Here is a 15,274-nt window from a genome sequence, read left to right on the forward strand (position 1 = left end):
TTTGTGGTTTTTTGTTTTTGCTTAAGAAAATGATCAACGGAGCACCGGTAACTCATTGGACTTGTGTAAATTTAAATTTCTCAACGCTTCGCTTAGAGTTAGCTAAGACATTCTGTCAAGAATTGATTGGGAAGTGCTCCAAGGCAGCTAACCTCCAAATTTTTATTGTGATATTGCCTGATACGACCGGTAAGTTTGCAAATTGGTTGGTCTCTAATTCTATGTTGATTATAATGCAAATCTGATTTCAACGTCTCAGTATTCTTTTGCAGGAAAGATCAAAAAGATATGTGAGACAGAGCTTGGCATTGTCTCACAGTGTATTCAGAGAAAAATACATTTAAGCCAAAAAAAAATGTTGTTTGGAGTCTCTTGCCTTGAAAATTAATCTCAAGGTCTTTGTCATCTCTCTCTCTTTCTTGTTGCTTCCATTCTTGCAAATTTCTTATGTTAAATAATGGTTTCTTGTACAGAGGCCGAACAACTTTCCATCACTAAGGTATATATCTTATTTATTTTACTTGTATCTACCTTCACAAGTATTATCTCTCATTTTTTATATAACCACAGGTTGTTTGCTTCCATGGACTGGCCTGAGATAAGCACATACCGAGCATTGGTTTCTGCTCAGACTATCATCCGCAAATAGCAGGTGAGACACCAAAAGGCTGGCACGTGTGCTTGGAATTGTTGCTTTAAATCTTTATATGAAAGATAAAGGGTGCAATTTCCCTTTTTCTTTCCTCTTCTTTCATTCTTCATGGTTATAAACTTACAATTTACAAACTAGTAAACATTTTAGAATTACTATTTCTGTATTTCACAAGTATCGTAGATCAATATATTTTTGATGAAATTTGAGCATTATAAAAACAATTTAGGACTTTGTTTCCTTTAAAAACTAAAGTAAAAAAATGTTTTTTTTTATTAAAAAATTGTTTTTTTTTATTAAAAAATTGTTGTTTATAGAGGCATAAATTTTTTGGTGTGCTTTAGGCGCCGTAGCACCCCGGACCGGCACCCGGAGGAGATTGGGATCCTCTCTTCTTGGCTCCTCCTCCTCCATTTATAAGTCTTGGGTCGTGCATGGATTAGGGGTCTTTATGGTGGTTTTTAGGCTTTAACGTTCAATCATAGTACCTTTTTGAAAATACAATCATAGTTTTAGGCTTTAAATCGTTGGCCCAAATAAAGGCCCATTAACTCACAGATTCGTGTCACTTTCCCTAGCCGCACAGATAGAAAACAACAACAAGATCGAGATTATATTCACAAAGTGAAGGAGAAGAAGAAGAGATCCACAAACAAACGCAATGGGTGCAGGAATCTTAGCTTCTCGAGCGATTCGACCAGCTTCTCGTCTTCTCCGATCTCAACCCTCCAATCTCTTCCTCCGCACCATCGTCTCGAAACCAGAGCTCCAATCTCCCGAAGCCGCCGCTGTCTCTCAGCCCGAGCCTCCGAAGAATCAGATCCTCCCTCCGAGGAACCCCGTCGGCGGAGCGCGCGTCCATTTCACCAACCCTGAGGATGCGATCGAGGTCTTCGTCGACGGTTACGCGGTCAAAGTCCCTAAAGGCTTCACTGTTCTGCAGGCCTGCGAGGTCGCCGGAGTTGATATCCCGAGGTTCTGTTACCATTCTCGCTTGTCGATTGCTGGAAACTGCAGGATGTGTCTTGTTGAGGTTGAGAAATCTCCCAAGCCTGTAGCTTCATGTGCTATGCCTGCTCTTCCCGGTTAGTTTCGATCTGATCCTCGATTGATTGATTGATAGGTTGTTAAGTCATTTTTGGGGATGTTTGTTCTGAGAGTTTGTTTTGTAAACAGGGATGAAGATTAAGACGGACACACCAATAGCAAAGAAGGCGAGGGAGGGAGTGATGGAGTTCTTGTTGATGAACCATCCTCTGGATTGTCCTATATGTGACCAAGGAGGGGAGTGTGATCTTCAGGACCAGTCTATGGCCTTTGGATCTGACAGAGGCCGTTTCACCGAGATGAAAAGATCTGTTGTTGATAAGAATCTCGGTCCTCTTGTCAAGACTGTTATGACTCGGTGTATCCAGTGTACAAGGTTAGTGAAAGACAGTTTGATTCAAGTGAATGCGATGGTATTGATTATGTTTATGTCTTTGTAGGTGTGTACGATTTGCTTCAGAAGTTGCTGGGGTTCAGGATCTTGGAATGCTAGGCCGTGGAAGCGGAGAAGAAATTGGAACTTATGTTGAAAAGCTTATGACTAGTGAACTCTCTGGAAATGTTATCGACATCTGTCCTGTGGGAGCCTTGACCTCAAAGCCCTTTGCCTTTAAGGCCAGGAACTGGGAGTTGAAAGGAACGGAAACCATTGATGTTAGTGATGCTGTTGGGTCTAACATCCGTGTTGATAGTAGAGGACCTGAGGTGATGCGTATCATTCCACGCCTTAATGAGGTATGCTCAATAACTTTGTTATTAATGTTTTGGTCTGGATGTTGAACCTGTGGTTGTTTCTGTTTAGGATATAAACGAAGAGTGGATATCTGACAAAACCCGATTCAGCTATGACGGTCTGAAAAGGCAAAGGCTGAGCGACCCTATGATTCGAGATTCAGATGGACGATTCAAGGCAGTGAGCTGGCGTGATGCCTTGGCCGTTGTGGGTGATATCATCCATCAGGTGAAGTCAGATGAGATTGTTGGAATAGCAGGTCAGCTATCTGATGCTGAATCCATGATGGTATTGAAAGACTTCGTTAACAGAATGGGTTCAGACAACGTCTGGTGTGAAGGAACAGCTGTTGGTGTTGATGCTGATCTTAGGTACAGCTATCTAATGAACAGTAGCATCAGTGGGCTTGAGAACGCAGATCTTTTCCTCCTCGTTGGTACCCAGCCTAGAGTTGAAGCTGCAATGGTGAACGCTAGGATCTGCAAGACAGTCCGTGCTTCGAATGCCAAGGTTGCATACATTGGTCCGCCTGCAGATTTCAACTACGACTGCAAACACCTCGGGACTGGACCTGATACCCTCAAGGAAATCGCTGAGGGACGTCACCCGTTCTGCTCGGCTCTCAAGAACGCCAAAAACCCTGCAATCATTGTTGGCGCCGGTCTCTTCAACAGAACGGACAAAGATGCTATCCTCTCTGCTGTTGAGTCCATTGCACAGGCCAACAATGTCGTCAGACCAGACTGGAACGGGCTTAACTATCTCCTCCTGTACGCTGCTCAAGCAGCTGCTCTTGATCTTGGTCTAATTCAACAGTCTGCTAAAGCCCTTGAGTCTGCGAAATTCGTCTACTTGATGGGAGCAGACGATGTAGATGTTGACAAGATTCCTAAAGACGCCTTTGTGGTTTACCAAGGTCACCATGGAGACAAAGCGGTTTACCGTGCAAACGTAATCCTCCCTGCTTCGGCCTTCACCGAGAAAGAAGGAACCTATGAGAACACAGAAGGATTCACCCAACAGACTGTTCCCGCTGTCCCGACGGTTGGTGATGCAAGAGATGACTGGAAGATTGTGAGAGCTTTGTCCGAGGTCTCGGGTGTGAATCTTCCATACAACTCAATAGAAGGTGTTAGATCGAGGATCAAGAGCGTCGCACCAAATCTAGTCCACACAGATGAACGAGAGCCAGCTGCTTTTGGGCCATCGTTGAAGCCTGAGTGCAAGGAGACAATGAGCACAACGCCGTTCAAACCAGTGGTCGAGAATTTTTACATGACAAACGCCATCACGAGAGCATCAAAGATCATGGCACAGTGCAGTGCTGTCCTCTTGAAGAAGTGAGAGCTTTCTCTGTTTCACTTTTTTTTGTTTGCAAAAAAAAATAAAGGTACCGAGTATTTGTTTGCTCTCTTTATTAAGGCCAAGTATCTGATTGTCGGTTTAAACTTGCAATAAGCACAAATGCAAAACTCTGCCGTATTGAATTTGATCGTTTAATTTGTTGCATCTTGTGTTTGTTCTTTGTACTGATTTGAATTTCCATGTGTAACTCTCTCTTTAATGTCATATACAAGTTTTCTCATTGCCGAACATTTTCAACATGTAAACTCCAATTTTACTTCTGTGCCAAATCCATCAAAAGAAACCAGCCAGTTTTCTTCTTCTAACAATTTGAGAGCCTTTGTCCCAATAAGAAGAGGAAGAAAAGAGTTAAACTCTTTGTTAGTTGAATCAAACATAACCGATAGATAAATATGAACTCTTAATCTCTTCTGACTTCTGAGCATGACAGCTACCGACAAAGGTCGGGATCGTTTATAGCCAAACAAAAGGAGGAAAAGACCAGATCCTATCAACACTGGATCATAAACTTTATTATTCAAATCTCAATCAAATTAAAAGAAAAGAAAGAACATTATGAATTTGCCTCGATTCCAACGCGAAAGCAAAATCTGAAAACAGAAAAGAAAATCAATCTTATTTTCTGTTAACTCGCTAAGAGCACACCAACAGTCAGATTCACGTCTGACGTAATTTTGAGTAGTTTGATGTTAAAAAATTTCCATGCATATGTTAAATAATTGGTTTGAATGGTAGTTTAATGGTACGAGCCAACTGGGTTCCTGGATGTGGAAGAAGATTCTCAAGCTCCTGGATAGGGCCAGAGATTTTTATAAGGTGGAGATAGGTGATGGAAGAACCACTTTATTCTGGTATATATGATTCTTGGTCTGAGCTGGGGGTTCTATCAAAGCTGCTAGGAGACAGAGGTGTTATCGATATGGGAATTAGAAGAGCTGCAACAGTGGAAGAAGTCTTATTCACGGATGGGAGAAGGAGAAGTCATAGAACACAGCTGCTAAATCAAGTTGAAGAAAGAGTTGAGTCTTTTGAGAAGAAAACATGATCTGGGAAAAAAGATATTAATTTATGGAGAAATAAAGCTGGCTATAAGTCCCAATTCTCTTCAAAAGAGACCTGGCATCTTATGAGAGAAGACAGAGAAGAATGTAGTTGGTTCAAAGGGGTATGGTTCTCAGAAACCACTCCTAAATTTGCTTTCATCACTTGGTTAGCAATGCTGAATCGTCTATCAACCATGGACAGAGTGTCATGATGGATAAATGGGGTGGATCAAAAATGTGTTCTCTGCAACTCCTCTCCGGAGACACGAGACCACATGTTCTTTGACTGCTCATACTCGTCCGAAGGGTGGGAGTACCTCACTAAAGGGATACTTAAACAGTCATACTCACCTCAGTGGCTTGAAGTCAAGAAAATCATTTCGGAAAAAAACTATGGCTGTGGAGAAAGGGTACTGTGTCAGGTATGCAATGCAAAGCGCCATTCATGCGTTGTGGAGGGAAAGAAATAAAAGGAAGCATGGGGAGCCTCTTACACATGTCCATGTGTTTAAGAAGATTGTGTAGAAGAGCATAAGGAACAAACTTAGCTTGAACAGCAAGAATGGTCCCAAAAAGCTTAAATGAACTCTTTCTTTTGGTTTGGCAGTAAAGAGTAGAAGTAGTATGAAAAAAAATAATCTTTTTAAATTCTGACACACTCTGATGTAAAAAAGTTTTTTTATGAATACTAATTTAACATTCATTCAAAAAAATAATAATAACAATTGGTTTGGGTAGAGAAGAAAATTGTTTTCATTAAAAAAATAATTTCTCCCTTCACTTTTAACTTTCCATGGTTATTGGAAATAATATTTGTAAAAATCCTATCAAAACTCCTTTTATTGGAAAATATGGATTTGATCAATAATTTATATCAAAGATTATTTTGGATTATTAGAAAAATTGATTTACACTACAAATTCAACAGAAAAAAATACCACCTAAAGAGATAGAATTTAGAAAATAAAACACACACTCGATTATGGCTTATTGCTAACATGAGAAAAGAGTAGAGTAGAAGATAAGATAACCTCGTATAGCTCACAGCTTGCAAATCAACATTAGAACTAGGTGGTAACCTGCGCCTTGCGCATGATGAATGAACTAAAAATCATATTGTTTAATTTAATAGATATAATACACACAAAGTGATAGTCGCCTTATTACTTCATTTGCGAATTGATCTTTCAAAATCAGAAAACATTTTATTCTTATTTTTAATATAAGGAAACAAAGGTTGCGGCTTGATTGAAAAATCAATCAATCTCAAATCAATAATCAATTCTGATTTTGAAATTTTTCATATTTCGTTGCAATTTTTGTGTTATGTTAAATTATGTTAAAGATAAATACATGATATTTCTAAAAAATAAAATAAATAAATAAATACATGCTAATTATTTGTGAACCCGCAATTTTTACCCAATATCAAATTTTAGATAATCGGAAATATTCTTTAAGAATAAGCAAATACTAAATATAAATTTATTATGAGTTTAAGATAAAACAAAACATAGGCAATATAATTATTATTTAATTCATAAAAATATGATTAAAATATGAAATGTAAAAAAAGTAATAGAATTATAAAATATAAAAGAAACAACAAAAAAACTGATAAAAGCACAACTGGTGTGAATAGTTTCTTCAGGACTCTTGGTTTTTAAATCAACAACGGAGTTGAAGCCTGTCATTTGTGTTTTGCTTGAAAGAATGGTTTTTGATAGTTTGATGTCGGAATAAGAATGTGATGAGGAGATGTGTCCAAGGTTTGGTATTTATATACGTATGATTATCGCTGACGGTAATCTTTAGAGTTAGTGTGATAAAATCAAATCTCCCTGATTATAGAGAATTTTCACTAATTACAGTAACTTTACTTGCGCTCCAATTAAGAATTATAACTTACTTTAACATAAAATATATTAAATCAAACCATAACAAATAAGGTAAACACAATTAAAAATAAACTGGGACGATAACCCCAACTTTCATAACCGTGTGCCAAATTTTAAAATTTTGGAAAATAACTTTCCTTTTTTTTACTAACGTAATTGCCGTATCAATTTATGTATCTCGATCTTGTCATAGTAATTCACTTTCTATTTTTAAAATTGTTATTATATCTACATTTATTAACCGTGTGCTGTAGTTTTAAAATTTTGAAATTTTGATAAACTTTCAGTTATATACAATCAATTTGACGTAGCTGATGTTGGATCAATTTTAGAAACGTGATCAAACTTTCATATATATACAACCACTAATTATGTAAGGAGTAAGGACTCGATTTGACATAGATACCCAGTTAAGTTAGCTCAAAATACATATTTTACGTTTGATTATGCTAATACTATCAACATTAATTTATGTTAGACAAATAACTTGGATATGTCAATGACGTATAGTATATTACTGATGTTTGTATATATTAAAACTCAAAACCTCACATTAGCTATGAATACATTTTATACACAATTTAATCTATATTCGACTACAATTAACATTATAGTTCTAAAGCATAATACGTAATACATAAATATACAATTGAGGTTGATACCGAAGTAGAAAACCTACGTAAATATGCAATAGCTGTGATGGCTGCACCAATTAAATGACCAACTCAATAGACCCAAAGGTTCGTCCAAGTCAGCTAATCACGGCCAGACCAAATAAAACCGCCGGTTTCATCGACGAATGTGCTCTTATCAAGCAAAAATAAATATATATGTAAGGTTGCTATCGAAGTATAGTCACAGAACCAAAAATGATTATATGTTAAGCATATAAGATGTTAGTAATTTGGTTCGGCATGATTATATGAACCATAATAGTCAAAGAACCATAATCGTAAAAAATCCAAGACTTAACCAAACATGTATCTCGTGAATGGTTTAAGTGAATAATCGGATATAATACTTATGTAGAGATATAAAGTAATATATGAGAGAAATGTTAGTCTAGTGTATAATGGCAAACTATGTAAATAGTCTAGTGAGAAGAGGGCAATTAATTAATAGAGGTGAGAGTGATTGTAGTGTTGCCATATAGGAAATGGTATTCTTGTTAATAACACATGAGAGGAAGGTTAGATTCAAATAATGCTCCTCAAATAATAAGAAAGGGATTTCTGGCCTTGATATTTATTTCGACTGCTTCCTTATTATCCTCTACACATTTGAAATAAATTGAGGCCAAAACTCACAACCCTTAACGAATCAGTCACGTTCAATTCATTACTCACGTAAGAGATCGAAACAGGAATACCATTGGAGTCCGAAGCTTGTGTGACCGGAGTATCTTTTATCGCGGCGGAAGCGGAGAAGGCCCTGACAAGTAAAGGCTTACGTCAGTGAACATGGCGGGAAGAAAGACTTGGGGCTCGGAGAGTGTTGAGGAAGAGGAAAAAGGTAAATGTGGAGAAGGGCAGAGGAACCTTGGAGAATCTCAAAGTGTGGAAGCTGAAATATTTCTGGCTTCAAGGTTGTATCCTTTGATAAGTGCATGTGTAGGTAGGAATTTGTTCATGTTCAGGGAACTTAAGACATTCGTTGATTTATTTGGTCCATGTTTCCAAGGAGAATGTTGGTTATTAGGTATTGCTAAACCTATTGCACTACACTAATAATTTAAACTTTTCTATTGAATGTGTCAATAATTCAGCTGGAAAAATGTTATTAGCTAAATGGTTAAGCAATAAACTCAATTACAGTTCTGTATCACACTTCTCCAGCTCCAACGATATACATGAAGCTCTAAAGGCAGTGCTCGTTGCTGAGAAAACATTATAAACTGAGAAAATATGACTCAAGAACCATACAAGAGCTCCATTGTTTCCAATTAACTGAACCATAAGTCTTAAAAAAGATGATCTTCTAGTGGGAGCATAGGGAGGGAGAGCACATAATAGTTTCACCTTCCTACGCATCTAAAAGCAAAGGCCAAAGACGTCAAAACCAGATGACTAGATATGCAACACGTTTGCAAAATATATAACAGATTTGAATACTTATCTGATGAGCTGCTATTCAAGAGTATATCTCTGCAACATCATACAGTAGTTATTTAGTGGGAATGAGCTTGCCTGCTGTTATATCTTATCACCACAAGAGCGAGATAAAAAAACTCGATGTAGTTCTTGGAAGAATCTGTGGAAATAAGATAATATTGACCAAGATTTAGATCTTTCATAAGAAGCTAAAATATTAATATGGCTGAGCAACCAATTCTCCATTGCGTCAATCCAAAGAATGCATCAAAATGGTTAGACAAACTGGTCACTAGATAGGTACACTTAAGGCTCTGATATCAACAACTGAAGGAAGATTTATACAAAGGACAATCTTGCAAAGGAGTATACACAGTAGTTGTATCCTGCTTCTTCTCTTTCATAACTCACAAGTTGCTATAGGAATTACGTAGGAAACACGTGTAAGCTAAAGAGGAGGTTGTTACGAGTTAACGGGAAGGTTGTTACGAGTTAACGGGAGAGACACGTGTCGACTACGGAAGGAGGAAGTTAGCGGAGCCGTTAAGTGATCACGTGGAAAAAACAGAAGAGATATAAGAAGAAGAAGATCATTCTTTAGAAGTTAATCAGAAAAATATTGTTGCATTCTCTCTTGATTCTTTCTGGATTCATGTACTTCTCATTTAGCTTTTGAGTTGTTTCTTCGAGTATACTCTTGGCTAAAGAGAGTGATCCTTTGTTGAATAAACATTGAATCACATTTCTCTATCATTACGTTTTACTGTTACACAAGTAATCATTGAAGCTAATTTAACAAATCCAATTCATTACTACCTTATCCCATCTGTCAAAAGCCTGATGCAACAAAACAACATATTGAATTTTTAGACGATGAGAAACTGGTGAGAAGCAATTGTAGCAGCATACTGAATTTTTTTTTTGTTAAAAACTTAAAATTGTATCAAATCCCCCATCAAAACTCTATCAAATCCCCCATCAAAATCTCCATCAAATCTCTAAAACCCACCAAATCCCACCAGGTCTAAAACCCTCAGAATTTTATGAAACCCCTAGTACAATTTGTTAGAACTTTTATAAATACCATAACCAATAAGGGAGGATTTGAAGAGGACCCAAAATTTGATGAAACCCCTAATACAATAAGCCCTCCTTAATTTCTATTCTTGAATGATCTAACTAATTGTTATCAAACTTATCAACTATTTAATTTAAGTACTAACTACTAATTATTGATAAGACGAAACAAATAAACGATCATTAAGAATGATTAATAGCATGACATTTTTAATTATGAGAAATCACAAAATAAAATATTTGATGATACGTTTTTTTATGGGATATTTAACATAATGATGTGCACCATCTAGGAAGAGATAAAACTCCTCCATCATATATATGATTTTTAGAAGATTTTTTTTGTTTCATTATATTAGATTTAATCATTATTAATTTTTTTAACTGTATATGATATTTTATGCTAGTAATATTTTGTATTATTGGTTGGGTTATTTTTGTTAAAAAACAAATATGTTTTTTTCTAATACATGAAAAAAAGTTCTTAAATTTTACAATTTTAGCTACAAATTTTATATGAAATTGAGGGAGTAATATCTTGTTGGGTTTGGTTGGTATATTTGGGGTTGTAAAAAAGCAAAAAAAATACAAAAAATTAGCAAATCGAAATATCATCATTGCAATTTCTTACATTTTGATTATTTTCTTGACGATCTTTTCCGAAAACAAATTCCATTGGTTACTGACAAACCAATCATAATAAATTGTGATGGTATCACTCAGCCAACAGAGAACCAAAAAGTTTCTATTGTTGTTGTATGAATACTTTATGGAGGCCCACAAAAACAAATATTTTGTGGATGTTGTTGGTCTAGTATTTTAGTGGATTTAGTGATTTTTCTTTGATTTAATTTTGTTTCACAATTCATTGATTTTAAAATCATCAATTAGATTTCAAAAATGATATAGAATTCAAAATCAAAATAAATGGATTATTATAGATAAATCAAATGGATTTGCAATCAGTTCATCTTTGACTCTTTGTAGTATAGTATAACATATAAGAAATTACATGTAATTTCTTATTACATATATCATATGTTATTCTAATAACATAAAATCTCTCCACATATTTGTTGCTATTGTCAGCTCTTTTACTTGATTGGCATGTGTGAGATTAGGTCAAGTTTAGTGCACGCCTCTTCTTCATTCTTCTTTTTCAATCTATGAATCAACAAATTTGTGAAGAGAACTATTATATTTCTCCTTTTAAAGGGAATTTTCTTAATAATAATAATAAACAATTACTAACATCAGGAAGCTTGACAGGAAAATCACTAAAGAGGAACATGCAAAGGTATTTACTTTTATTCAAATAATTCTATTAAATTGTTCAATCATTTAGTTTGCTAATGCTTTTTGTTATGTGCGACCATCATATTAAATTAAAATAGCAGGGAGAAATAGACTTTAAAAAGACTCAGACTCAAGTTCCTAAGTTTACTAATTCTTATATTGTATATTGTATTTGTAGTTGGAAAAAGCTCTCAAGAGTTTGAAAGTTGAGTTGACCTATTTGTTTCCAAAGAAAGAAGGCACATATTGAAGGAATTTCCGTCGATCTCATCCATATGCTTAAGTCAAAGCTTTAATCCATTTAGGCAACCTGAATTTGTTTGAAATAGTTTCTTATATTTTGGTTTCATGGTAGCTTTTATCTATTTGATATTTCACATTCAACGCAAAAAATGGGTATTAAGGCGAAAGTCACAGACTATTTTACTAGCCGATATAGTCTCAAGGTAGAGTATTCATTTCTTATTGCAATCCGAATAGAGAATGATGCATACGTGTCAATGGAAGTAAGAGATTTCAATTCAAACACTTCATTTATTTTATATCAATCATCATTTGCAATTTATGTAAGTGTCGTTCTCGTGGTTTTTGCAGTTCTGTCTAATAGTTAGTGCCCGACAATACACAAAAGGTCTTAATGACCAGCAAGCGGCTGCATTCCGAAAAGCTTATGTCCAATCGGTAAGTTGGTATTTAATTTTAATGGATTTAGACATTTTTCTTAGATTTAATTTTGTTTTAATAATTCATTGATTTTAAAATAATCTATTAGATTTCAAAAAAGATATAGAATTCAAAATCAAAATAAATGAATTATTATAGATAAATCAAATGGATTTGCAATCAGTTCATCTTTGACTCTTTGTAGTATAATAAAACATATAAGAAATTATAACATGTATTTACTCATTACATATATCATATGTTATTCTGATAACATAAATTCTTTCCACATATTTGTTGCTATTGTCGCTCTTTTACTTGATTGGCATGTGTAAGCTTAAGTCAAGTTTAGTGCAAGCTTCTTCTTCATTCTTCTTTTTGAATGTATTAATCAACAAATTTGTGAAGAGAACTATTATTTTTCTCCTTTTAAAGAGAATTTTTTTAATAATAATAATAAATAATCACTAATAAAGACATTAGACAAACACATAATGGTCATATCGGTAAGTTGGTATTTAATTTTAATGGATTTAGACATTTTTCTTAGATTTAATTTTGTTTTAATAATTCATTGATTTTAAAATAATCTATTAGATTTCAAAAAAGATATAGAATTCAAAATCAAAATAAATGGATTATTATAGATAAATCAAATGGATTTGCAATCAGTTCATCTTTGACTCTTTGTAGTATAATAAAACATATAAGAAATTATAACATGTATTTACTCATTATATATATCATATGTTATTCTGATAACATAAATTCTTTCCACATATTTGTTGCTATTGTCGCTCTTTTACTTGATTGGCATGTGTAAGCTTAAGTCAAGTTTAGTGCAAGCTTCTTCTTCATTCTTCTTTTTGAATGTATTAATCAACAAATTTGTGAAAAGAACTATTGTTTTTCTCCTTTTAAAGAGAACTTTTTTAATAATAATAATAAATAATCACTAATAAAGACATTAGACAAACACATAATGGTCATATCAGATATTTTCATTATTATTATTTTTCTCTTTTGATTTTTAGGATTACAAAAAGAGCAATATTTTTAAATGCAAGAAACATCGTTTAACATTCTATTAAAACAGATGCCTAAAACCTAATGAGGTTGAATTTGAATAGCCTATGCTGGTTTGAGGGTAATCATCAATCTGTCCTCACCAATTATCAAGTTCTTGTTGTCTCATAAAAATTATAAGATTTGTAGGTGTCTAAATGTTTTAAGGTACATTCAGACCTTCTCATTATGATGTTCTTTCTGACGAGAACCATTTTTCTGCTGATGATTTTGCAAAATCTCACTAATAGTCTTTGCTACACATAATCGATCATAAAATCACACTGTGGACATGCTAATTACAAACTAAAATACATCAAAACAAACTTGCAGATTTTCTAAGATTACAACATCTGTGGTACGCTTGTTACACCAGTTTACTATGTACACTTGGTTGTTGTAAGAGTGTGTTACGACATGGAAGCATGAATCTCGTAATTAAATTGTTTTCATTATATTAATATTTGCCCCCACATTTAAGATCAAAGTGTGATAATTTTACATTGATTGTTGATGGTAGTTAGAAGAAGAAGCATATTGCCATAGTTTTACGACTTTTCATCTTGAACAAATATTTAAATAATATTTTTTATAATGTAAATTTTTAATAAAAGGATACAGAAAATTAAAACTGAATGCAAAGATGATAACTAAACAGGTGGACACAATAAAATCCTCTTCGACAATACTCAAACAAGGTAAGCTTTCATGAGGACGCATGTATTTTTGCAGAACATATGCTTTGTGTCATTAAAATGGTGAGTAGAATAGACATATGGAATGAGAATGGATAATTTCTTTGTCCATGACCCACAGATTATTTGAGATGGAAGCATTCTTTTATTCTCTCTGAAGGAGAATGAAGAATGTAGTGAGATCTTTTTCGTTTTTTTTTCTTTTAATAAAGAAAATATTACAATTGGTCTAGATATTTTAACTAAAAACCACACTAAATCGAGAAAACCGAAATCAAATCGCTTTTTACAAATATTCAAACAGAAAATGTTTTATATTTTCTGAAAATTTGAAACCGGATCAGAATCGAATCTAGAGCTGAATAAGTACCAAAATATCTAAAATACATTTTGAATACATAAATATGTCAACTATATTAGCTTTAAAATAATCAAATTGAAATTTCTATATATAAACCAAATTTTTCCAAAAGAAAAAAAAAACAAAATGAGCTAAATGAATTTCTATATATAAACCAAATTTTTCCAAAAGAAAAAAAAAACAAAATGATATTTTACTTGAATTATCTGATATTTTACTTGTACTATCCATAATCATCTGAAAGTAAAAGCAAAACTGAAATTGAATTAGACTCAAAATTTTCTAAGATATTAGTCGGTCTCGGCTTGTTACCTAAACATGATCAAAAATCAAAATAGATGAACTGAAACTTGGTTTAGTTTATTAAATATTTATACCGTTGTCTGTACCTAGGAAAGTTGAACCAAAAACCGAATGCCAAGACTACATAGTGACCATACAACTTATGGCTGTTCAATATGGTAAAACCGAACCGTACCGAACCGAACCGAAACGAAATAGACAATATGGTTTGGTTTTGGTATATACCATATAAACCGAATGGATATAATTTTATAAAAACCGTAGGATTTGGATATGGTTTGGTATATAACCGATTAAACCGAATAAACCGAACAAAACTGATTAAAAGTAGAAATATGTAAAATATGTATCTATTTTATAACAATACATGAAATCTATTTGTTACATAAATTAAATTTGTGTTAATAACTATTACCATAATTTTATAGTAATAAAGAACCTTAATTTGTAAAACACTTAAACTATAATTAAATAACAATACGTTGCAATTCAGACATTTTATTTTCTAAGTCTTCTTTTGATCTTTTTGCTTTATTTTAGTCTTCACTAAATTAATATGAAGATTATAAATTTGATGGACAATAATTAATGGAAAATTTTCACAACTTTTTTCTTATCTGCAAACAAACAGAGTTTCTTGTTCAATTGAAAAAGTATGACTTTAAAGAATACTAAATATGGAAGAGTGGGAAAACTTTTCTTTCATGATTCTGTTTTGTTTCATTTTTTTATTTTCCAAATTTCAAGCTTTGATTTTAGTTATAGATTTGATTATTTTATTTAATGGTATAAGTATTTTTACTTTTTTGTTCATTTATTTGAACATGTAATATATGATTGTGTTGACAATATGACTCTAAAATTCATATAATATGATCTCAAACTAAATAATTATGTTTTTTAGTATAAAACCGAATAAACTGAAAACTGACGGTATATAAACCAAACCGAACCGAAATAAATATGGATTTTGAATGGTAGTTATA

At 33.5% G+C, this 15,274-nt stretch overlaps 1 protein-coding gene across 1 annotated transcript; it reads left to right on the forward strand.

Annotated features, from left to right (window-relative positions):
- Positions 1 to 1,242: 1,242 nt before the first annotated feature.
- On the forward strand, positions 1,243 to 4,019 carry LOC103863727 (NADH dehydrogenase [ubiquinone] iron-sulfur protein 1, mitochondrial). Its single transcript, XM_009141478.3, has 4 exons — positions 1,243 to 1,737; positions 1,829 to 2,075; positions 2,140 to 2,434; positions 2,502 to 4,019. Exons 1-4 carry the CDS (start codon positions 1,314 to 1,316, stop codon positions 3,774 to 3,776), a joined length of 2,241 nt encoding a protein of 746 aa, XP_009139726.2. The 5' UTR covers positions 1,243 to 1,313; the 3' UTR covers positions 3,777 to 4,019.
- Positions 4,020 to 15,274: the final 11,255 nt, after the last annotated feature.

The sequence above is a fragment of the Brassica rapa genome, chromosome A04, assembly GCF_000309985.2.
Source record: "Brassica rapa cultivar Chiifu-401-42 chromosome A04, CAAS_Brap_v3.01, whole genome shotgun sequence".
Taxonomy (NCBI): domain Eukaryota; kingdom Viridiplantae; phylum Streptophyta; class Magnoliopsida; order Brassicales; family Brassicaceae; genus Brassica; species Brassica rapa.

What these genes read in the sequence shown, in the direction of transcription:
- LOC103863727 (XM_009141478.3), top strand. Translation starts at nt 1,314, where the DNA reads ATGGGTGCAGGAATCTTAGCTTCTCGAGCGATTCGACCAGCTTCTCGT. An exon ending in CGGTGTATCCAGTGTACAAG is followed by an intron (nt 2,076 to 2,139) that starts GTTAGTGAAAGA and finishes ATGTCTTTGTAG; the next exon opens with GTGTGTACGATTTGCTTCAG. An exon ending in TCATTCCACGCCTTAATGAG is followed by an intron (nt 2,435 to 2,501) that starts GTATGCTCAATA and finishes GTTTCTGTTTAG; the next exon opens with GATATAAACGAAGAGTGGAT.